Source organism: Perognathus longimembris, chromosome 18, assembly GCF_023159225.1.
Source record: "Perognathus longimembris pacificus isolate PPM17 chromosome 18, ASM2315922v1, whole genome shotgun sequence".
NCBI classification, from domain to species: domain Eukaryota; kingdom Metazoa; phylum Chordata; class Mammalia; order Rodentia; family Heteromyidae; genus Perognathus; species Perognathus longimembris.
Genome location: NC_063178.1, coordinates 20247784 through 20270867, shown reverse-complemented (window position 1 = coordinate 20270867; position 23084 = coordinate 20247784). Strand labels below are relative to the sequence as shown.

The window sequence follows — 23084 nt, the reverse complement described above, 5'->3', positions numbered from 1 at the left end:
GACCATAATTTTAGATATTCAGGAGGCTGAGATCTGAAAATCCTCATTCAAACACAGCTAGGCAGACAAAACTTCATCACTCTTGTATCTAATTAACCAGCCAAAAGCTGGAAATGGATATCTGGCTCAAAATGTAGAATTCAAGCTCTGAGCAAAAAAGCCAAATGAGAGCACAAAACCCCTGAGTTCAAGTCCTAATACAGAAAAAGAAAAATTGCCTCAAAGTCAGTAGACAAGAGGTACTTCTAATCCTGTCTGAAATACAGAAGTTCGGACAAACAATGTTCTCTTAAGAACATCAAGGCTATAGTGCCCATAGTTAACACAGGAAATCCACAAGATAGTGAAGTCAGTGCTTTGAGTTTGTTTCTCACTAGATGCTTGAACAGAGGAACTACTACAAACGAATTCCACCTGCAACACCTCAAGTAGACTGCTTTGCTTCATCCTACTGGGCTACGGAAAGATAATGCCTGGCTCACTTCTGATGGGAAGACTCAAGTCTTGGAGTAGCCGGTGAGCATGGCATTGCTCAAAACGGAATGAATCCTTCTCCAAGTTGATTTCCCTGGAGAGGCTGTTCAACTCCAATCATCTCATCTCAACCCACTTCCCTCCAAGGACTTTGCTGTCTCCAGGGATGAGCTTTAGTCATTTTCCAAAGCGAATGTGTTCTATTTCTACTACAGTGGTAATTATGGCTACTACTAACACTCTCTCTCTCTCTCTCTCCCCCCGCAAGAGGCCTTTGCCTACCAGTAGCAACTATTAGGAATCCTGTTTCATAAAGGATTTTGACCAAATACCCCATGGTTATCATCATGCAACTTAAAACACTGGATTAGAAATTGTGAGAAATGCACACAAACACCTATCCTAGAATTAATAAGTACATTTTGATAATAGTCAACTAAGTGCTTAAATTTGGCAAGAAATAGAAAATAATCAGACTTATTGTACCAAACACCAGAATCGCATTTCCAAGCAACTAAGTGAGTTATATCCAAATACCACTCTACAGTGCCTGGAGCAGAGCATAAAGCAATTTCTTTTTTTTTCTCTTTTTTTTTTTTTTCTCAAATTTTAAGCAATTTCTTTATCTGTGAACGCAGGGACTGAATTGAAAGACCTTTGAAAAACTGGCCACTGGATTTGCAAACATCCCTGATTATTTTTTCTCTTTTAGAACCAGCAAATTGAGAAAAATTAGGTACAAAGCTGCCAGTGAAAAGGCAAAAAGGTTCATTATACAACTGTCAAATATGTCATCTTTCATTTAAACTGAAAAGAAAAAAAAATCAAAGTCTCTCAAAGAAATTGGGCAGCAGTAGACAAGTTTATTACCTTTCTTATTTCCTCAAAGCTCCTAATTATCCATGCAACCATTTATCATAGAAAACAAGAACACAAGATACTCTAAAATTGAAAAGTTCCAAAATTCATGACTAGAGGAAAACACATGATTATTCCAAGTAATACTCCAGTTAGCAGTGACAAGACGAATTTTGACATAGAAAAATGCCTGTTTAATTTTAGAAACAACAGGAGGGGCAATAAAAAGGAAAACTAACTGTAACTGAGCAAAAAGGAAGATGGAAGAGGAGAAATAAACAAGGGAAGAAAAAGCACGTTCAAGTTCATTAAGTAGAAGGTTTCATTTCATAGTAAAAGCTTTCTCACATCCTCTTCGTTTCAGGCTACAGAGGTGTCAATCCATCTTATTTGGTCTCGTTAGTGTATAAAGAATTTACAAACTTAACTAAACATAGAAGTTATACACTTATATTCCTTATACAGAGAAGAAAAAGGACTCTTTTATGCCAGCTTTGAGTTTGGCTTGAATTTTTATGACCTATTTAGAAGCCCCAGGGAATGAAAAAAGTCTTTTAATGGAAACATTGACACAGTCTTAAATACAGGGACACGAGCAAGCTCTTCTGCCATGCGTCTGGCTGCTGTTGCAAGACTGAAGTGCATTGAGAATCAGAAAGTCACTTGCACCGGGCTTGCTAATGAACACCAGTAGAAGAACAAGGCCAAAATTCAGAGCACTGCTGTGTGGAAGCAAAGACTGACGTCAGGCAACTTTGCAAGCAAACATGTGAAATGTCTGAGATCTCTACTCTTACACAGAAAAGAGAAAGTGTAAGATTTCTATACAAACTGTATCCTTTGGTGAGATTGCACATCCTAGACAACTGATCTACCACGGAGCTGTATTCTCAGTTCCAAGCTGTCCTTTTGTCTTTCTGTGGCTTTTTGTTTGTTTGTTATTCAGTTGGTTGTGGGCCTTGAATTCAGGACCTGGGCACTGTCTTTGAGCTGGTTTTTTTTTTTTTTTGCGGAAACTGGCAGAGTTAGGAGAGCCACAGCTCTACTTCCTGGTTTATTTGGTTTTTTTTGTTTTTTGTTTTTGGTGGTTAATTGAAAATAAGAGTCTCACAGACTTTCTTGCCTGGTCTGGCTTTGAACCGAGATCCTCAGACCTCAGTCTCCTGAGTAGCTAAAATTACAGATGTGAACTGCGTCCAGTCCAAGCTATTCTTAAAGAGTCAAAACTTATCTCAGGATTCTCATGAAGTCTGGAAGTCCCTGTGGCAGGAGACGGAGAGGGTCCAAACTTGTTCTTCAAGATTCACCAGTGTGGCTGTATAGTGAGATGAGGATGGCACTTGGTTTACTCATTTTATCTTTTCTTCTCTGGTAGATTTTTTTTTTCCAATCTGAATTTCTCTCTTATACTTAAAATTTAATTTTATTTTGTAGCCTCTTAAACATTTCATTATCTTCCGCTTCATTCTGTTTAATTCTCCCTTCCCTTCCCTTCCCTTCCGTGTGTGTGTGTGTGTGTGTGTGTCCCAGTATTGGGCCTTGAACTCAGAGCCTGGGTATTGTCCCTTAACTTTTTCAGTCAAGGATAGCTTTCTACCACTAGAGACACAGGTCAACCTCTGGCTTTTTGTTGACTAATTGGAAATTGAAATCTCATGGACTTTCCTGCTCAGGCTGGCTTCAAACTATGATTGTCAGATCTCAGCCTCCTGAGACGCTAGGATTACAGATGTGAGGTATCCATACCTGGCTTTTTTTCCTTTTAATGTTGCATTTTCCTTCTTAAAAATTTTAAGTTTATTCAGGACTTTTATTTTGGTCTTATATTGACAGAAATAGATCAACATATACCTGTGTGTACTAAAGTGTCTTACATGATTTAAAGAACAGACAGACTAGTTAAAACACTAACTCATTCACTTAAGCACTATTTATGTTGCAAATATGTGAAAGAAACCAAATTAGGTGCTAGAAAGACTATAAAACTGAATTAATATAACCCAATTTTAGGGCTATAAGGACTTTGGATACATACAAGACGTGGAAATCAGTACCAAAGGGAGATGAGGAATGTGTATTGCAGACCATAACGTCCAGACAGAAGTGACCTCAGTGTTGCTACCTTCCTTAGACCGTAAGAGGACAGAAATACCCAGATCCAACACAGCTCTAAAAAGCAAATCTTGTGCCTTTTTAAACTAGCTGCCTTGTGCTTTGATGCTATGTTTTTGTTTGAGACTGAAAGAATCAGTATCTATTTTTAGCTTTTCTTTCTTTCTTTCCTTTCCTTTTTTTTTTTTTTTTTTTTTTTGGCCAGTCCTGGGCCTTGGACTCAGGGCCTGAGCACTGTCCCTGGCTTCTTTTTGCTCAAGGCTAGCACTCTGCCACTTGAGCCACAGCGACACTTCTGGCTGTTTTCTGTATATGTGGTGCTGGGGAATTGAACTCAGGGCTTCATGTATGCAAGGCAAGCACTCTTGCCACTAGGCCATATTCCCAGACCCTATTTTTAAGCTTTTCTAAGCTCTAACTTGATGTCAAGCAACAGAAAAATTAGTGAAAAGGCCACCATTGCCCCCTCCAAAGGGGGGGGGGCGGAGATCGAACAACTGCTCAGGCTATCAATATTTATATTCCTTCTCTCTTTCAATCCTCCTATTCTCGCTCTTTGTCTTTGTCTCTCTGTGTGGTTTTTCTCTGTCTTTCTGACTCTGTTTCTGTGTGTCTTGGACTCTGTCTTTCCCTGTGTGTCTCTGGTTCTCTCTGTGTCTCTCAATCATCTCTCTCTCTCTCTCTCTCTCTCACACACACACACACACACACACACACACACACACAGTTGGCCATCAATCTCTCAGTTCTTCACGATGAGTGAGAACATTGGTTTAATTCCACTTAGATTTCTTAAGAAAATCTATGTAGTAAATGTTATTGTCAAAATCACATGGCTTTGAATTTCAGGATCTATATAAATATGTCCTGCCACCATCACCAAATATTTATTCAGAATCTACAGTGTTCAAAGTAGTGCTTCAGGTTTTATATGTCTCGAGTCATCTAACACATCCCTATGGGGCAAACGTTCAATACATTTCATTTAAAAGACTACTGCTTTGAAACAAGTCGCTAGGGAAGTTCCTTCTTTCAGAGACTACTGAGAAGACCTTGGCTTTTACTCAAAAGTTTTAGGGACAAGTTGGAAGTGTTTCACAGACCTCCCTGCCCAGGCTGGCTTCAAATCGTGACCCTCAGATCTCAGCCTCCTGGGTAGTTAGGGTGACAGGTTTGAGCTACCTGTGACTGACATTAAACTGGTTCTGAAAGTGTATCCCAGCAGCACTGTTGAACTTGGTAGATTCAGGGATCAAAAATAAAATTCTCTTATTTTTAAATGGCTGCTGAAATGTTTGCTATCTGGAAAGTTCATTTGTGTGGAACACCTCATTCCCAGATGGCAGCTGATAAGTCAGTACAAGACGAGAAACTGGATTATCTTGCAAGTGTCCTTTAAATGCCACTAGCTGGCTTGATGATAGAGGATTTTATAATTTTTTTTTTTTTACCAATGGGTGTCAAGAGTTGCCTGCCAGGAAAAGAATGTTTAGAACAATCCAGAATGGTGAGGCTTAATTTTTTTTTTTGCTAAGAAACAAGAAAGAGACACATCAAAAAGGGAACTAAAATAAGAAAACAGGACCCAAGGTAGACTCACTAATCAACAAGATCCCAAAAGAAACCTAGTGTGCATGATCCAGTCCCAGCCCTCCTTCCCACAACCCCTCTTGAGTTCATACCCAGTTGCTTTAATCTATTTTCCAAACACAAAACCTGAAGTTGCTGCCACAGGGCGATCAGAAGTGACTGTTCACTGTTCAAAAGGTGCTTGACAGGTACTGGTGTCTCACAGGTGTAATTCTAGCTACTCAGGGGGCTGAGGTCTGAGGACCGCAGTTCAAAGCCAGCCTGGGCAGAAAAATGCATGAGACTCTTATCTCCTTTGAGCCTGGGGAAAACAGAAAGTGGTGTCGTGGCTCAATGTGGTAGAGCATTGGCCTTGAGCAAAAAAGCTCAAGGATAGTGTCCAGGCCTTGAGTTCAAGTCCCAAGACTGACCCAAAACAAGCACACAACAAAAAAGATATCCTTCTAAAAGCTTTCTTCAGCTCTTCCAGTCTATTTCATTGGTGAGTGGCCTAGCACAAAGCTCAGGACTGTAGCCAGCCTCCAGCATGGGCTGGTTCTTCCAAATATTCTATAGGCAGGTAATAGTGACTAGCTACTCAGGAGGATGAAATGTGAGAATCACGGTTCAAAGCCAGCCCGGCAACAAAGTTCATGAGATTCTCATTTGCAATGAATCACCAGAGCAGAAGCAAAGCTGTAGCTCAAGTGGAGAGGGTCACTCTTGAGGGACTAAGCTGAGGGGTAGTGCCAAGGCCATGAATTGAAGCACAGGATGGACACTAAAAAAGAAAAAAAAATGATCTCTAACAGTCTATGAATGAATACAAGTGAGAGCAGATCTGGGGCAAAAGGACGGGTCCCGAGGAGTATTTGTTCCATCTGTTTAGAACCCAGGGTGTATTTCTCCAGAGAAACTATGCTATCAGCTGAGATGAAATCCCGGGCTGAGCAATGGTGTGGTGAATCATGAACACACTGAGATTTTAATACTGATACCAATGTAAATGTAAAAGCATGCAGAAAGAGTAAGGAAGACAAGAACATCTCCTTCTGAGGGTCATCATTAGCCAGCAAAGAATGATTAGAAATGGCAGTTGGACTTTCCCATCCTCATGCATTTTCTACTAGGAAGTAGTTCTTCTTTCTTCTTTATTAACCCAGGTGCCTCCCCGCATCTCACTTTCTCTCCAACCATAGCAGGCAGTCCAAACAGATCCCAGCTCCCAAAGTGTCCCCTGTTCTAAATAAATAGCTTGTTCTACTCTTCTTCAAAATCTCTATTTCTTCAGGGACATCCCTCAGTCAAGCAGAAGGGAAGCTGGCCTGATGAATTCACACTAACACAAAAAATAGGCCCCATCTGCCTATATGTGTTGGTTACAGAGGTGTCTAATTATGCCAGTTTAACAACATGACATTTAAATATTCAGCCCCTAGAGAGCAGCTTCCATTTGTGAATTATGTTCTGGCAGCCAGGCTCAGACAATAACCTCTTGAGTGTTTTAGCCACTTGGTAGCTGTTTTTTTTTTAGCTGAGACACACACACACACACACACACACACACACACACACACACTCATGAGGACATGTCATCAACCCAAGCAGAAAGATAAAAATCTACATATTTTATTTCAAGGTCTGCTTGATTGCTCACTATCAGTTTAATTCTTAGAAATGTCTGTCCTTTCTACAGAGTCAGTCCAGTCCAGTACAGAGACTCAAATGCACATTCAAAAGATCCCATTGAGAGCTCAGTCTGTACAGTAACATGGATGGTCTCACCTGGAGAAAATGAGGAAGGGGAACAGGAACAGAACAGACATGACGAGTGGAGCCTTATCCTGACCTGACACCTCAGACCACGCAGACGCCAGAGGCCCGGCTGTCAGTTTCCAATGGGAATTCATTCCATCAAACATCTGAAAATGACTATTTAATCAAACATGGTGCATGGACAGACTGAATGATATATCTAATTCCTTGAATGTTACTGCCCTAAATTGTATTTAGAAGCAATGACTTTATAGAGATTCTGATCAGATGTGTGTCATAATAACTACTACTGTCAGAAATGTATCAATCAATATTTATTGTGGGCTTTGCATACCCTAGCATTAGGCCAAAGACTGAAGACTACAGAGAAGAAAGGTCTACAAGAAGTATGTTTGTCTGAGATGATAGTTCCTAATAATATCCTGAATTAGGATTGCTATTGAATAATTCTCCAAAGATGTGATAAGTGAAATAAAGGTCAATGATTCACTATCCTTCCACATGTTAACTTTCTTTCTCTTAATTCTTCATATTTAATAAAATGCATTCTTAGGTGGCAACTCGTACTAAAATGGATGGATAAAATATCTTAACAAAGATAAATGAACAAAGTGCACTTAGAGATATTCTGTTTAAAAATTATCAATATACTTGTGCTCTAAATTGGCATGTCAGACTAATGTAACCTCTTTGGACATCTATAAGGAAAAAGAATAAATAATTCTCTTAAAACAGTTCAAGTTAAAATTTTTCTACTAATAAGCACAGTAAGGATAATGGCATGAGCCAATAGCAGGGTTAGAAAATTTCTATTTAGTGTGGAAAGAAAGATCTAAATTGAAGGAACTGAAGGAATTCAGAATGAGCCAGAATGCCAAACACAACCATAACAGTTGATCAGAAAGTATTTCTTAGTCTGCTGCCTTCTTATTTATAAAAGCATGCCATCTCTGGTACATGTTGTCACCCTGTGTCCCCAGAAGACAAGACATTCATTCATTGTTTGGTCTGAAACCTAACAGGTCATTTTTAGGCCATCACTGGCTTTCTTAATTCTCCGTCTCTAAAAATAAAGTTTAAAAAAATCCAGACTGTTCTTTTTAAGTTTATACACATGCATGAAAAGAAAAAAAAAAACCAAACAGAATTTTGCATGTCCAAGTTGCTTTCTCATTGGTTGTATAACTTTTAAAAAAAGGCTTTTATTTTAAAATAGAACTTGGCAAATAAATAGTCTTTAATATGGACCAACTGCATTTGGAATGCTTTAATAAAAATAAACAGCCCAGATATTTAACTTTGCAAGGCATCCATTGAAGACAGGCTAATTCTTCCTGACTTCATATTTTGTTGCCTTTGAAAAAAGCATGCATTTTCTCAGGAGACTCGACATACTGGTACATTCTATAGGCATGTGACTTTGTTTTTATTTGCAACAGCAAGACATTTACAAGGAAAATTATTGTTAAATTATCAATTGCCGGTTAACCTGGCTCTCTAAGATTAATTCCATTTTTCCCAGAAGACTTTGCTGGTTTTGTTTAAATACATTGGTATTTCCATAATTGTGTCTTTCATGTCCATAATTTGAACTGTTTTCCATTTACTGCTACTTCACAAATATTGCTCATATTCTTTCATAACAGTATCATAAAAATTATGGTTTTTATGCTTAGTCTTGTTTGAGATTAGGATAACATTTACATTTATGAAAACTGAGCAACTTCCTGTAATTTTATATGTCCTAAAAAACGCACTGAACCTGGGAATTAATTATGTCTTCAAAGATTTGGAAAAAGTTGAAAAGTCAGTGGATGGATGAAGTCATGTTTTCTGGTCTTGGATTTACTAAAAGCCTGACTTTTTCCTGAGTGATTGGTCATTTAAAATATTTCTTCACTATGAATGTGCAATTTATCTGTGTGATTAATACCAATTAATTTATTATATATATATTTACATATAGTATGCTGTCAATCAATGTGACTTCCTATTCTTAAATCAGTTTTAGTGACTGCATGGGTTGCAATACCTCCTTTGTTATTTCCAACATCCATTTGTGCTCATTTTGCTTGTTAATTTTATTACTGCTTTCAGAGTCAAGTTTTGATTTAGTTGCTTGTTTTCAGCTTTTCCTTTCATCTTTGAAAAACTATTTTTATTCTTCTCCCAGTCATTTGTATTTGAATGGCCTGGTTTCTTTTTCTCTGTCTGAGAGAGAATTCATAAAGCTCCTATGTTCTCAACCTAGCTCTCACCTTAGCTACTCATTCATTATGTAGCTTCTATTTGCCGACAGGACTTTTATTCTTACTTCTTCCTGGATCCAGCTATGCCCTGTTAGATGTCCTTATATTTCTGAAGGCTTGGAGGTTTGTTTTTTTAATATACATAATGTAGAGAGTAGACATACCAACAGAAAATGGGGTTGATTTAATTCTCAAAGACTGTGCTGACACTTGCTCTAAGTCTTGATAGATAAAAGAACCTTCGTTACGTTTGTAGACACTTGAAAATGTGGTATCTTGAGAAATCATGTGAATATCCTTTTCAATATTCCGCATGTGGATTCTTTCCCAAACCCCTACTGTTCCCGTACTTGCTGCGTTCCTCCGTATGGAGAGGATGGAGTATGGAATCGACCGTGTGGTATCTGATGTCATCCTAACTATCGGGTTACTGATTGGCTGTGGTAGGACAGTCACATCCCCAGCTGCCTGGATTGGAAGGCTTTTCCGGCCTCTCCCTGCTGGTCCCACTGGACCTTCAGGTGAAGAATAGCGCCTATGTGTTCTTGGTCTAGGTTTTCTTAGGCATGACTCAATAGGTTTGGACTGAATGCTTTCTGATGTTGTTTCCAGCTCTAACACTAAAGCTCATTTTGTTGGCGTTTTCAGAATTCAGCCTCTACTACAACAGGTTTAGGTCACACGTGTCCCTTATTCTAAAGCTACTTGCTCCAACACTTCTTAGAAGGAAATCTCCCTGGGAGCCGAAGTCGAGAGAGGAATTTTTTTTTTAATCAAACCTGCTATTCCATACAAATGTTTTAGAGAGGTAGAAATGGAGTCAGTGTTTCTGGGGTGAATGTAAAAATTTCAAAGCTATTGCTTTCCAGGAATGAAAGTAAAATTTCTAATGCAATTGAAACCAGACCTATATTTTCTCTCTCGAAAAAAAAGCCTGGTATTCATGTGAATTTGTTTTCACTTCGCGTCACTATTAACTATCAAAGCATATAAGAGAAAAGATGGAATAAATATGAAGTCTATACACAATTGGCTAAAATCCAGAACGTTCTTCCATCGTAAGTTATTCCATTAAATAAAGGCCATATAGCCTCTTCTAAACATTGCCGTCATTATGATTAAAAATTGTCTCACGAATGAAAACTTGTGGGGAGTGGTTAGTGGGAGAAAATAAAGGAGGCGATAATGGTGTTTAAAAAGAAATGTACTTCTTAACTTATGTAACTGTAATTCCTCTGTTCATCACCTTTACAATATTTTTTTAAAAAGAGGACAAAAACCAAAAACTTCAGCCCAGTGCCAGTGGTTCACACCTATAATCCTAGTTACCCAGGAAGCTGAGATCTCAGGGTCATGAGTCAAAGCCAGCCCAAGTAAGAAGGTCTGGGAGACTCTTATCTCTGATTATCCACCAAAAGGACAAAAGTTCAGCTATGGCACAAAGTGGTAGAGCACTAGCCTTGAGCACAAAAGCTCAGGAAAAATACCTAGGCTCTGAGTTCAAGCCTCAGGACTGGCACACATACACACAAAGAATTAAAGCTTATATTTATTATTATAAACATTGAAAATCCCTGTTATCTCTAAGAAGACTGTCATCTCCTAACATATCATCGATTAAAAATGAAACTCTATTATACAACTACTCAAACGTGACAAAAAATAAAAATAAGAAAATACATAAACACATTTTAAAAGAAACTTACAAAAAGAAGCAAAAGCTTTAAAACTGAATTATGAGCAAGGGATGAACAATCCAGTGAATTTTTTTTATACCTCCTCGATACAAGTTATCACAGCCATTGCAAAAACAGCAACAAAAAAAGCCACACACTTACCTGTGCGATAGACAAAGTTGCCTTCCGTTTCCGATGACGATGGCGACACCAGTTCTTCCTCAAATTCGTTGGAGCTAAATGACCCCGAATGGTTTCTTTGCCTTGTTTTCCCCATCATAGCAGTGTTTGTGGCCATGACATGTCTCAAAGAGTCGTTAAGGTAACGGTTCAGCAAGCTGCTCTTGTACTTGGGAGGGGCCACGTAGTCCTCCGGGGCCCGCGACTCCGGCCTCCCTCCAGCTTTGATGACCGAGCTCTCGCTTTTCATCACAGGGTGAACGGGAGCGCTGTAGCCTCCTTCCTTCATGTGGTTTCTTGGAGGGTTTTCCCCATCTAAGGGGGAAAAATATACCACGAAGATACACTTGAATGTACTGTTCCCCAATTGTTCAGTGATCACATGCATTCATTAAAAATACAGGTAAACAAAGAACACATGCAATGTGTAGAATTATCATCGACAAACAAGATTACCTCTTAGGCAAAGGAAAGCAATCACCATCTCTGTACTTTCTCCGTACCTGTTTTGTTTTGCTTTGTTTCCAGTACCAGAGTTTGATCTTTACTGCTTTACATGTACTTAATTTCCTTGCTCTGTGGGCAATCTATTCCGGGAAACCATACCTCCAGTCCAGCTATTTGCTAATTGAAGGGGACAAATTTGTCCATTGAGATGGACGTTTGCAGACTTTCTGCCAGAACTGGCTCTGAACCTCAATCCTCCCAATCTAAGCTAATATTTTAATGTTAATGACTTCCCCAGGATATGTTTTTCTGACAAGATAGGTTTATAATCAAGCGGAAACAGCCGTCGTTCTGTTGATATGAAATATAATACAGAATTCTGCTGATATAAACATAGGATTGTAAAAAACAGAGTGACCTCAGGCAATGTACAGGGCAGTTTGGGCACTAGAATGTTTCTTAGGGTTCACCTTAAAACCCGCAATTGAGGAGATATCCTTCTCACAAAGGCAAAGCAAAGATAGCAAAACAGAAGTCTTCACCCACCTTCAGAGCAGGAATCGTCGCTACTAATGCTGAGGCGCTCTGCGTTTCCTTGAACGTACTTGTTATACAACTTGATTCTCAAGGCCCAGCTTAAATCCGGCTGCCGAACAGTATTCTTAAGCCGGCGTCTTGCATTAGCAAACCAATTTGAGACCTAAAACGGCATTTTTTTTTCATTAAGAAAATATTAAAGCACGATCCCTTATGCAAGTGCTTTCTCATAAATGATGTAAGCCTCTCTCCGCATCTTTGATCATTAATTAGTCTTAGGACATAATGGTTTGAGAGGTTCATATTGGTTCATTCCTTTACCATGCGAAACACTACTACAGTTCTTCACACTTCTTTCTACATCTGGGAGGAAGGAACATAAAAAGGCCTGATGATTAAAAAGTTTAGTGAGAAGTCTAGCCAGAGACTTAAGAGAGTACAGACATAGCTAAGGTAACAAAAAAAAAGTGTGACAAATGGCACACAAGGCATTAAAATAAAATGAAGCCGGGTATGGTGGTGCGGGCTTATAGTCTCAGCTATGCAGGAGCCTGAGGTAGGAGGATAAGTACATTCCCCCAGGGTGTCTACAAGGAAGACAGAGATAAGGATGACCTTATGCTATCAAAGTGTGTATCCAGGAGAAGGGAAGCACTAGTTGAACAATCAGGCTGTAACTTGCTGAGAATGAGGTGATGTGCTTGCTTGGAAGATTGGCTACTCTGAGATGTCAGGATGACGTACAGGTAGCCAGGTACCAGGGGCTCACATTCCTAGCTCCTCGGGATGCTGAGATCTGAGGGTTACCATGTGAAGTCAGCCTGGGCAGGAAAGTCTGTGAGCTTCCGATCTCCAATTGACCATCCAAAAGCTGGAAGCGAACCATGGGAAAAGAATGAAACCTTCCCTCTTCCCAGCCCCCGATTTGTTCCTTTACATGGCCCCAGATTGCTACAATAGTTTGTGTCAATGTTTTCACTAGAACTTTCTTTTCTTTCTTTCTTTTTTTAGAGTTAGGCTAAAAATACACATTTTGCACACGACAATCAAGTCATAACGATTGCATGAAATGGTGGTGAATTGTACCTTTTTAAAACAAAGCAAAAGGGGCTGGGGATATAGCCTAGTGGCAGGAGTGCCTGCCTCGGATACACGAGGCCCTGGGTTTGATTCCCCAGCACCACATATACAGAAAACGGCCAGAAGCGGCGCTGTGGCTTAAGTGGCAGAGTGCTAGCCTTGAGCAAAAAGAAGCCAGGGACAGTGCTCAGGCCCTGAGTCCAAGGCCCAGGACTGGCCAAAACAAAAAAAAACAAAAAAAAACAAAGCAAAAGCCCGTTTTCTTTTTCCCCGTCCCTATGGTAATCCATGGTAGTTTTTCCACACACAGTCAATATTCATCCCTTCCATCCTAAGACAGGAACTGTCCTGTTGACCTTTGGGTGTGATGACATCGTATCTCACCAGAGCCCCCTCCCCTCCTAAACCTTATTCTTCCTCAGAGTCTCTGCCTGTCACGCTGAGCATAGATTCCTATGAGGCACGGAGACGTCTGCCTCTGTCTTTCCACCTTCTGCACGCAGACAGGGCTACTCACTCAACAAATACATTCCGTGTAGCTGCTGTATATTGGCGGTGGTACTGAGTGTCGGGGGGTGGGGGGTTAGCTTGGTCCCCTGCACCCTTGGAAAATGGCCCCACCCAATCACATCAACAACTAGCCATGAATAACTGGGATACATAAGTGGTTGTTCAGGATGGAGACACAACGCACCTGGTCTTCCCTGACTACCTTTCTCCAACTCGCTGCTGAACTGTTCATCCAATCCGCATGACTGCTAAGCAGGAACTGCGTATCTATCGCGCCACTTTTAAAAGTCTCTCCCTCCATTCTGTGCTCTTAAGTGGATGTTCAAAACAATGGCATCCAATTCAAGCGTGCCTGCATCATTTTTTAATTACTTAACTTCTTCTCTTCTCTGTGCAGATATGGGGGCTTAGGCATGGGGGCTTCACGTTCTTGTTTGGCTTTTTCACTCAAGGCTGATGCTTTACTGCCTAAGCCACATCTCCACTCCCAGCTTTTGACTGGTTAATTGAAGACCAGAATCTCTTAGGTTTGTCTGCCCAGGCTGGCTTCAAACCATAATTCTCAGATCTTGGCCTCCTGAGTAGCTAGGATTACAAGCCCGAGCCACCGACACCTAAATGACTTTTTAATTTATTTATGTTTTCATTCATTTCTTACTTATTTACATATTTTCTACTTAGTTTCCAGTACTGGGTATTGAACCCGAGGCCTGCTAGTCCAGTCCTCTATTATTTGACCTATAGATCTTTTGGCTTCGGTTATGTTTGAGGTGTAGCTCAGTGTGAGAGGGAATTGCTTGGCATGTACCAGGGACTGGGTTTGATCCTCAAGACGGGTTTCTGGTGTCCCCGCCACCTGTAAGAACTGAAACGTGCCAGTGCAGCTCAAGCTGTCCCCTATCAGTGTGAAGTCCCCGAGGCTGGTCCAGACCGGCCCTGCGCGTACCACGGCTTGCTCTAGCAGTCAGATTGCAGTGTGTTCACCTTTGTTCCTCTCACACCTAGGACAACTGCAACTTCCCCTATGTCAGTATGACTCCTATGTCAGAAAAACCCATCTCCAAGACATTTTTTCATGATCCCTAAGTAATTGCACAGAGGGGTTTTGGTTCAGTGGGTCCATTTATGAGTACAGTGCATCTCGATCCATGTCCTCCCCTTTCGTCAGTTTCCCCATCTCATTCACCCCCTCCCCATTCATTCACCCCCTTCGCTTACTTAGCTCCATTTTCACACACGTACATTGAGTATTATCCCAGTAGTTTTTTCTTGCTTTCTTGAGTAAATAGCACATAATTCAAATGTAATTGGCTAACTAGTAACTAATCTTAAGTGTATCTAACTTATACTGTACCCACATAATAATATAGTGTAAAACTCCAAGATGCCTAACAATGTTTATGTGGTGAAAACAGAATGGTCTTCTAACTTAGAAAGCATTAGAACACTACAGTTCTAGTGCACATAAACAGGAGCCCTCTAAATGTCATGGGGGGGGGGTTAATTAACCATTCATAAACAGGGGTCATATCCCTTTCAATGTTTTATATACTCACAGTTCTTGACATATTAAAATAGGAACCTATGAGGAGATTTTTCAGGCAAGGTTTTGTTGATATTGACCACCATCTATTTCAAAACTAATTTCATAAATTAGACTGACACCCAATCTGCTAATGTATCTACATTGCCAGTATTTTATTGCCATACGTTTACTGTACAATCCAACACCTGGATACAGTCTGAGGCATTTATTAGTAATTAGTTAATTTTTATTTTTATTTTTTTTTGTACGGGTACAGGGGCTTGAACTCAATGTCTCAATGCTGTCTCTGAGTTTTTTTGGTTGGTGACTGGTGATCCACCCACAGCTCTACTTCCAGCCTTTTGATGGTTAACTATAGGTGAGTCCCACAGACTTTCCTGCTCAGGCTAGCTTTGAACCCTAATCCCCAGATCTCAGCCTCAGTCTGAGGCTGCACCGCAGCCAGCAGGCAGCAGCAGACAAAACACTGGTAAATTAATTTGCATAACTTACATTTGCATAATTTTCTGATTGATGAATGCAAACCCTATATCACACTGAAGGTAAAAATACCAGTTCAAGTTTTAACTTTCATCTACTATGGATTCCTTCAGGATGCCTTTCGTATTCTCTTCAAGTTATATTTTGCACACAAAAAGGCCTCCTTATCAAAGGTAGATTCTAGAACACCATGTTAATGCCAAGCCAAATGCTTTGAAAGCTGTATATTTTATGGTGGATATTTAGAATGCTAAATATCTAGAAGTTGGAAGAGAATGCTAAGTCATTTTCATACAACTTACACCAAAGTGTTTGCATTCATCACATTGACAGATCAATCATTATATTTGTAACGAACCCTGAAGAATAAAACAACATCTGTCCAACACACTGAATTAACAAACCTATTCTGGATTATTCGGCTGAAATATTGACTACTTCATTTCTATACTAAGTAGAATAACATGCGAATTAATGTCTAAAAGCCAATCTCAGACTCTGTTGAACATTTAACATATGTATGAATGCAGCCTTGCCATTGTTAAAGATGGACTTACTCAGCAGGAGAGCCTAACGCCCAGATATAACAGAGCTCTCGCTGAATAGGGGTAGCGATCTTGTAACACTTTAGTTTTTGCCCACAGCGACCTGGCCAGCAGCACAAGGCACAGGAGTTTAGAGCTTCTTTTACAGGAGGAGGAAGTCCAGTCGTTATTCCTTGGTAAGCTGCCTATCTTGCAATAACACACAACTCCAATCCTATACTACGATGTGTTATTATACAGCAAAGTCTTTTCTATTTGGTTGATGGTTATAATGTTTGAACAACAGCCAATAAAAATCAACCATGGAAGACTATTTGGGTGGGTTAAAATCAAATCAGAGCTGGGTGCTGGTGGTTCCTGCCTACCATCCTAGCTGCTACTCAGGAGGCTCAGATCTTAGAATGGCGATTGGAATCCAGCCTGAGCACAAGAGCCCACGAGGCACTTCTCTCTAATTAGCCACTCAAAATGCCAGAAATATAACTGTGGCTTAATTGGTAGAACACTAGCCTTGAGTAAAGAAAGCTCAGGGATAGAGCTCATGCCCTGAGTTCAAGCCTCCTGGACTGCACGGGTGTGCATGTATGCACACACTCATCTAATTAAAGCATGCACACACAGAAACCAACTTCCTGTTAATTCTATAAAAAAAAACCCACTCATTATTCTATTTAGAAAATGTGAGATTGGTAATGCAGGGGAGAGCCACACACATACGTCTAGTAAATTAGGACACACTCCCAACTGAGATGACAGAAAGAAGTAAAAGCTGTCTAACTTTCCTTTTGGTTTCATTTTCCAAGGATGACAGAAAGCAAGTGTTGATTAACGTCCACAGAGTTTGTATTTATCAGAAAAAAAATAGCTTTCAAAGCTGTAAAAAAAATGACCCTATCTTTTTTATTTCTAGGCTTCATGGGGTGGTTTCTACCTAGCAAAGGAAGGTCAAATTACCTGGTACGCAAAATCTGAGACATAACCACAAGGAAAGTTTTAAGCGTAAAATAAATTCCCCCAATATAAGGTATTTTTGTGCTGCTGTTGAGAAATAAAACAGTTGCACTGACAACTTGTTAATCTAAACCATGAGAAACAGGAGCTAGGAGAACTACAGGCAACAGGAAATGCACAGACAGAAGTAAATGAGAGAATCCTTATTTGCTTACAGACATGGCTATATGGCATCCATTCAGACATTTTGAAACTAAAATGAGCTATACTTGTAGCTGGTTTTACAGAACTATCATGCAGCGTAAAACATAATAAACTATTTTCTGCATATTCCCTACAATATGATGGGTTTTCAAACTAGACTATCTTAGGGTTCAAGGCATTCTTCAATTGTTAGGCATCCTGGAATCTATGTGCTGATTATCCTGCTATTATCCTAAACAAAGCTACTCTCTGAAAACCCATATGGGCAGTTCAGCATATGGAAAGCACCAGGCCACGGGTAAAACTCCATGCATCACACATGATTGCTTGCTCTAGAAGTCTGGCTCCATAGGAGAAGCTTATTCACAGGGAGAATCTGACTCATTAATTTCCAGGGATCAAAAGCTTTACTTAGATCACAGCTTTATATATTTTTCTCCAGAAGGATAAAATATTTCCATAATTTATGCAATGTTCCATACAGCTAGAATTTGCTTTGGATATCTAATTTATGTTTGACTTTTACAAACCTCTACATATCAAAATAGACAGATGTGTGCATTTATACATAGGTACATGCAATATATGTATATTTTTACATAGACATACCATTATGCTTAGCTGAAAATAACTATATTTGATGTACTTTCCTTAGTTATCCTATATATATATTTCAATTTTTCCCATTTATCACATTGAAGCTTAAACAAACAACATCATTTACAGTAAAATTTGGAAATCATTGTCATACTGGTTTCACTTTTATAAGTATGGTAATAATCTTCATCTCATTAAAAAACAAGGTATTTTATGCCTTTTTATCTTTTGAGAACTAGTGCCATAGGAAGAAAAGGAGTTTAAATAAAAACTCACATAAATTAGAAAAACGTAATAACTTTAACAAGCTCCAAAAGCAAAAGCAATTCTCATTTGCATTCAAAGTTAATTCTGTATTGAAATGTTAACTACTTGTGTTTGTAGCTCAGCAAAACTACTGCATGAAAATTTAAATATTTCAGGCTGGTGGTAGAGTGCCAGCCAAGCAAACTCCAAGCTTTGAATTCAAACTCCAATACCACCCAAAAGAAAAACACAATTTATGTCTCTCCTCATAACAAGTGTTACTTTCCATAATTTTTAAATGTTCTAAAATATGCCAATGTTTTACTTTATGTACAAACATGACAAGCATTAAATATAAAACCATATAATCAACCAAAATAATGTAATGTTTTGTTGGTGACATCACTGTTAAATATTCAAATAACCCTATAAATTAGTATGTGTTCAAAATAAATAGCATGCCTGTTTTAACTGAAATTGGGGACTATGTATTTATTTTTGTGTCAAATTTTCCTAATTGTAGTAATTCACTTAGCAACAACATTTGTAAATCATTGCAAAGATCATAGTTTTATCTTAAGCAGATATAAAAGCAAACCCCTTACTATAAATTTAATGGAGTGTACAAAATTTCCCAAATGCAATAATTTGTGCAATTAACTATAACGTATATTTCTGAAATTTCTACTACAATATAAAATATGCAGCCCACCCTGCTCCTTCTCTTTTCTTAATATATCTCTTTAGCCGTGGGTGTAAAAGTTCATACCACCATACTTATTAATGAACACTGCGGTCTAATGGAGAAAACACTAGGTTTTATTATTATTGTTAGTTTTTATTTCCAGGCCTACTCTGCCCTTTCCATTTACCTTGGGTATACCATCAGTAAAGTGTTGATAATAATGTCTATACATTACCAAGTTTGGGAAATGGCAAATAAAATCATGCTCAAAGAAGTTAGAGCTTGTGATTCTAGCTACTAAGGAGGCTGAGATCTGAGATGGTTCACAGCAAGACTAGGCAAGGAAACCCTTGAGATTCTTATCCCCAATTAAGTACTATAAAAGCCATAAGTGGAACCATGGCTCAAGTGATAGAGCACTAGCCTTGAGCAAAAAAGCCTAGGGACATTGCCCAGACCTTGAGTTAAAGCCCCAAGATGGGAACGCATAAAAACGTAAAATATAGTGTGTGTTCATTAGGGAAGCAGCAGGCTTGTACCATCTTTCTACACTAGACAATGTAACCCAACCATCTGAGATCTGAATCCTGACTCCTGTCCTTAAACCCGGAACCACAACAAGAGTTGGGGTTAGTTACAGCTAATAGGATGGTTCTTTCTTCTTCTTTCTTTGTTTGCTTTTCTTTCTGCATTTAAAAAGCCACTTTCACTGTGTACCAGTGGCTCAAACCTATAATCCTAGCTACTCAGGATGCTGAGATCTGAGAATCACAAAAGACAGCCAGAGCAGGAATGTCTGGGAGTCTCTTCTCTCCAACTAACTGCCAAAAAGCCAGAAGTGGAGCTATGGCTCAAGTGGTAGAGTGCCAACCTTGAGTAAAAAAAGCTAGAAAGCACGCAGGCCTTGCATTCAAGCCCCAGAACTAGAAAGGGAGAGGGAGAGAGGGAGATGGAGAGACAGAGACAAGGAGAGAATATTGTACTACATGGCATGAAGAGATGAGAAAACTCGTCAGTCCATCTGCAGCTACTTCTGGGACACACACACACTTCCTACGTTTCCATCTCCCCACCTGCCTCTATTAATAATGGTAACTGTGAGTGTTATTCTGTCCTTGAGCTTTAATGTAGGGTTTCAATATGTCCCGCTGAAGTTCTGAAAAGCGAGGTCCTGGGTCAGCATGTCTCCATTGCCGGAGGGCTTGGGACACTTGTTCCACGCAAATAACTGACCTAACCCCAGATTCACCGACTCAAGAATTCTGGGCGTGGGGAAGGAAGATGACGGAGGAGGTAACAAGTTTGACAAGAAATGCATGCACTCCCTTAGGTATGGAACTGTCACCCCTCTGCACATCACCTTGACAATAAAATTAAGTTTACAAAAGAATTCTGGGGGGCGGGGGATGCAACCATGTGTGTTTTCACAAGCTCACCTACCGCTCCTCAAGGCCCAGCTTGCAACCCCTCCCGGCTGGAGGACGGGGTGCCTTGAAATGGTAGGTCGGGAAGAGAGGCCATTCGGACACCTTTCTCCTGAAGCAGAATTCTGCACCGGTGCCTGGCCGGCCAGCACCCAGCCAAAGCCTCTGCGCCCTCCCCCTCCCCGCCCCGTCCCGGGAGCGGCCTCCGTGGGCCCCCGGTTACCTGCACTAGCGTCATCTGCGAGCCCAGGGCCAGGAGGATCTTCTCGGTCTTGGTGGGGTACGGGTTGTCACGGTGCTTGTACAGCCACTGCTTGAGGGGCCGCGCCATGTCCTGCAGGGCCTGTCGCTTGTGTCTCACCTTCCCGCCATTCTGCCGGGCCCTGGGACGACGCCGGGAAAGAGGAGGCCACCGTGAGAGAGGGCCGGGGCCTCCACACCAGGGCCTATCTCTGGGGTTGCCGTCGAGGGCAAGGGAGGGATCGGCCTCCAAGCCCCGCCCTGCGCCCCCGGGGCTTCCGATTCCGCGGTGCGCCCCGTCCTCAGCCGGCCAGAGGTTGGGCACAGACCAGAGGGAGCACAGCCCCACGGGTGTCCGGGTGTCCCTGGAATTGTGTGCGTGTCGTAAATCGGCGCGGGATGCCGGGTGTCTCCTGGACCGCGGGACCCCCGCGCGCTCGGGGCGTGAGCCCCCTTAGGCGAGGGCAGTGGGTTAAAGGACACTGGAAGGAACCTGCGCGTCGAGCTGCACATCTGGATCGCCGTGTTCCCCGTGACCACCGCACGCGCGCCAGGGGCCGCGGCCTGCGGGGCGGGCTGGGGTTGGGTCGGCCGCCTCCCCAAAGCTCTTTGGGGGGAACGCCACTGGGGCACCCTACACTCCCAGCGGTGGGCGCGCGGGAAACGGTCCCCCTCGGTGCTCCCGCCCTCGGGACGGCCAGGACCTTTCCCAAAGGAAAGCTTCGTGGAGACGAGAGCAGATCTTAGTCCCCCCCCCCCCCCGGGCCTTTTCCCCACTAAGCGAGACGATCATCGCGTCGAGTGGGAAGCCCCGGGAAGCAGCCTGGCCCAGCCTGGAGCCCCGGCGCCGGGCGCTGCGCTCCCGGGAGGCCCCGGGAGGTGTCGCCCGCGGCCGCCCGCGCGCCTGCGCCCCGGCCCCGGGGCCTCGGGGTCTCCGCTCACTCTGCAAAGCAATCCCAGCCGGACCGAGTGGCGGTAACATTTCCACCAACCCCAATCCGGAGGTTACTAACCGCACCCCAAGCGGCGGACGCGACCTTCCAGGTGGAGGCGGCCCAGGCGGCCGTCCCTCCCCTCCCTCCCCCGAGGACCCACTCGGACCGCGCAGGTCACCCACTGCCCATCACCTCCCGGGCCCCCCTGGCCAGCTCCAGCCCCCCCCCCAGCCCCCCTCCCCCCCCCCAGCTCTGCTAAGCCGAGCCGGCGGGTCCGCGCGCGGCCTTCCCCTCCGGGCTCGCCGCGGGCCTGGCCGAGCTGCGCGCGCGCCCCGTTCTCCAAGCGGGATCCCAGCGCGCCAGCACCGCGTCCCGGACCCGGAGGCCGGCGAGGTCACGGCGGGGGGCTCCGGGGCGACCTGGGGCCCGGGCCGGGCTCCTCCGGCCACGGCGCAGCGCCCGGATCCTGCGCGGCCCCGCGCTCGGGGCGGGCGAGAAGCGACCCCGCGGCCGCCCGGCGTGGTAGGAAGCGAAAGCCTCAGCCGTGCGCCCGGCGGTTCGGACCCCCTCCCACCCCCAGCCCCAGGTCCTCGCGCCCGGCCGCCCCCCGCGCCCGCCACCCCGCGGCGGCCGGCGGGCAGGGTCCCCGGGAGAGTGCGCTCACCCCGTCCTCCGGTGTCGCAGCCCCAGGTTGTCCTTGAGGGGCGGGCCGTCGGCAATGCCCACCTCCGGGCGGGCGTGCGGATGATCCAAGACGCCGCCGAAGGCCCGGCCGCCCCGCTCCCGCTCCGCGGCGCTCCGCTCCTCAAACAGCACCGCGCCGCTGAGCTCGTCGAAGACCAGGGTGTTCATGGTGCGGGCCGGCGGGGACGCGTGGCGCGGCCGCGGCGCCTCGGGGCCCGGCCGCCGGCGGCTCCGGGACGGGGCTCGGCTTCTAGGGGACCAAGGGGCATCACGTTACCCGCTCGCACCGCTCCGGCCTCCGCAGGTCCCCGCGCCCTGAACTGGGCCGGGACGCGCGGGGCGGCCGCGCCGGGGGGGGGGCCGGGGGGGCGGAGCGGAACCGGGGCTTCGGAACTGGGAACGCCCGGCTGGTCCCCACCTGGCCGACCGCGTCCTCCCCCCTCCTCCTCCCTCTCCCCCCCCCCCCCCCCACTGCACAAACCACTCTACCCCCTGGAACTCCAACCAGGAAGAATTACGCACGGAAGCAAAGGAAAACACCCAACCCAGCCCCGGGGCTCCGGGAGACGCTCGCCGGGGACCCCGGGGCCGGAGGGGCCGCAAGTTAGACCCGAGGCTCCTGCGCGCCGGGGGTGGGGGGGTGGGGGGGACAAGTGTATCCGCCGTCCCCGAGTCGTGAGCCCCGGTCGCCCGGGTTCAGGGTTTTTCTCCTTGTATTCCCCCCCACCCCCCAGACCTGGATGATTGGGCTGAGACCCCTGAGCCCTCCGGCTAAAGTCCCTCGGGGTCAGGGCCGGGGCGGGGGACCTTGGGGATGGGCTGGATGGCTGGAAAGTGCAGGTACCGCACTTCATCCCCGCACAACTCATCCGCATCTACGGCACGCCCGCCCCGCTCCAGGGCGCCGGGTCCCTCCCGGCAGGTCCGGGACCCCCGCCCGCCCAGGTCCCCCCCCCTCCCCCGGATAAGTGTCAGCAGAGTCGCGCTCCCGTGCGGGTGCAAGCCTGGGTCTCAACTCCACGTCCCGGGCTTGGGGAGGGATGAGGTCTGGAGCGGGAGGCAGTGCGGTCCGCGGGCAG

At 43.8% G+C, this 23084-nt stretch overlaps 1 protein-coding gene across 1 annotated transcript in view; it reads right to left on the bottom strand.

Moving 5' to 3' along the window:
• The window catches only part of Mkx (mohawk homeobox), a 61257-nt gene extending 39084 nt beyond the window's left edge, over positions 1-22173 (bottom strand). Inside the window, exons 1-4 of the mRNA XM_048367819.1 lie at positions 21986-22173; positions 20370-20529; positions 11888-12041; positions 10877-11209 (exon numbers count right to left, since the gene is read on the bottom strand). Coding sequence (XP_048223776.1) covers positions 10877-11209; positions 11888-12041; positions 20370-20529; positions 21986-22173 — 835 coding nt within the window. The remainder of the gene's footprint in view (positions 1-10876; positions 11210-11887; positions 12042-20369; positions 20530-21985) is intronic.
• Positions 22174-23084: the final 911 nt, after the last annotated feature.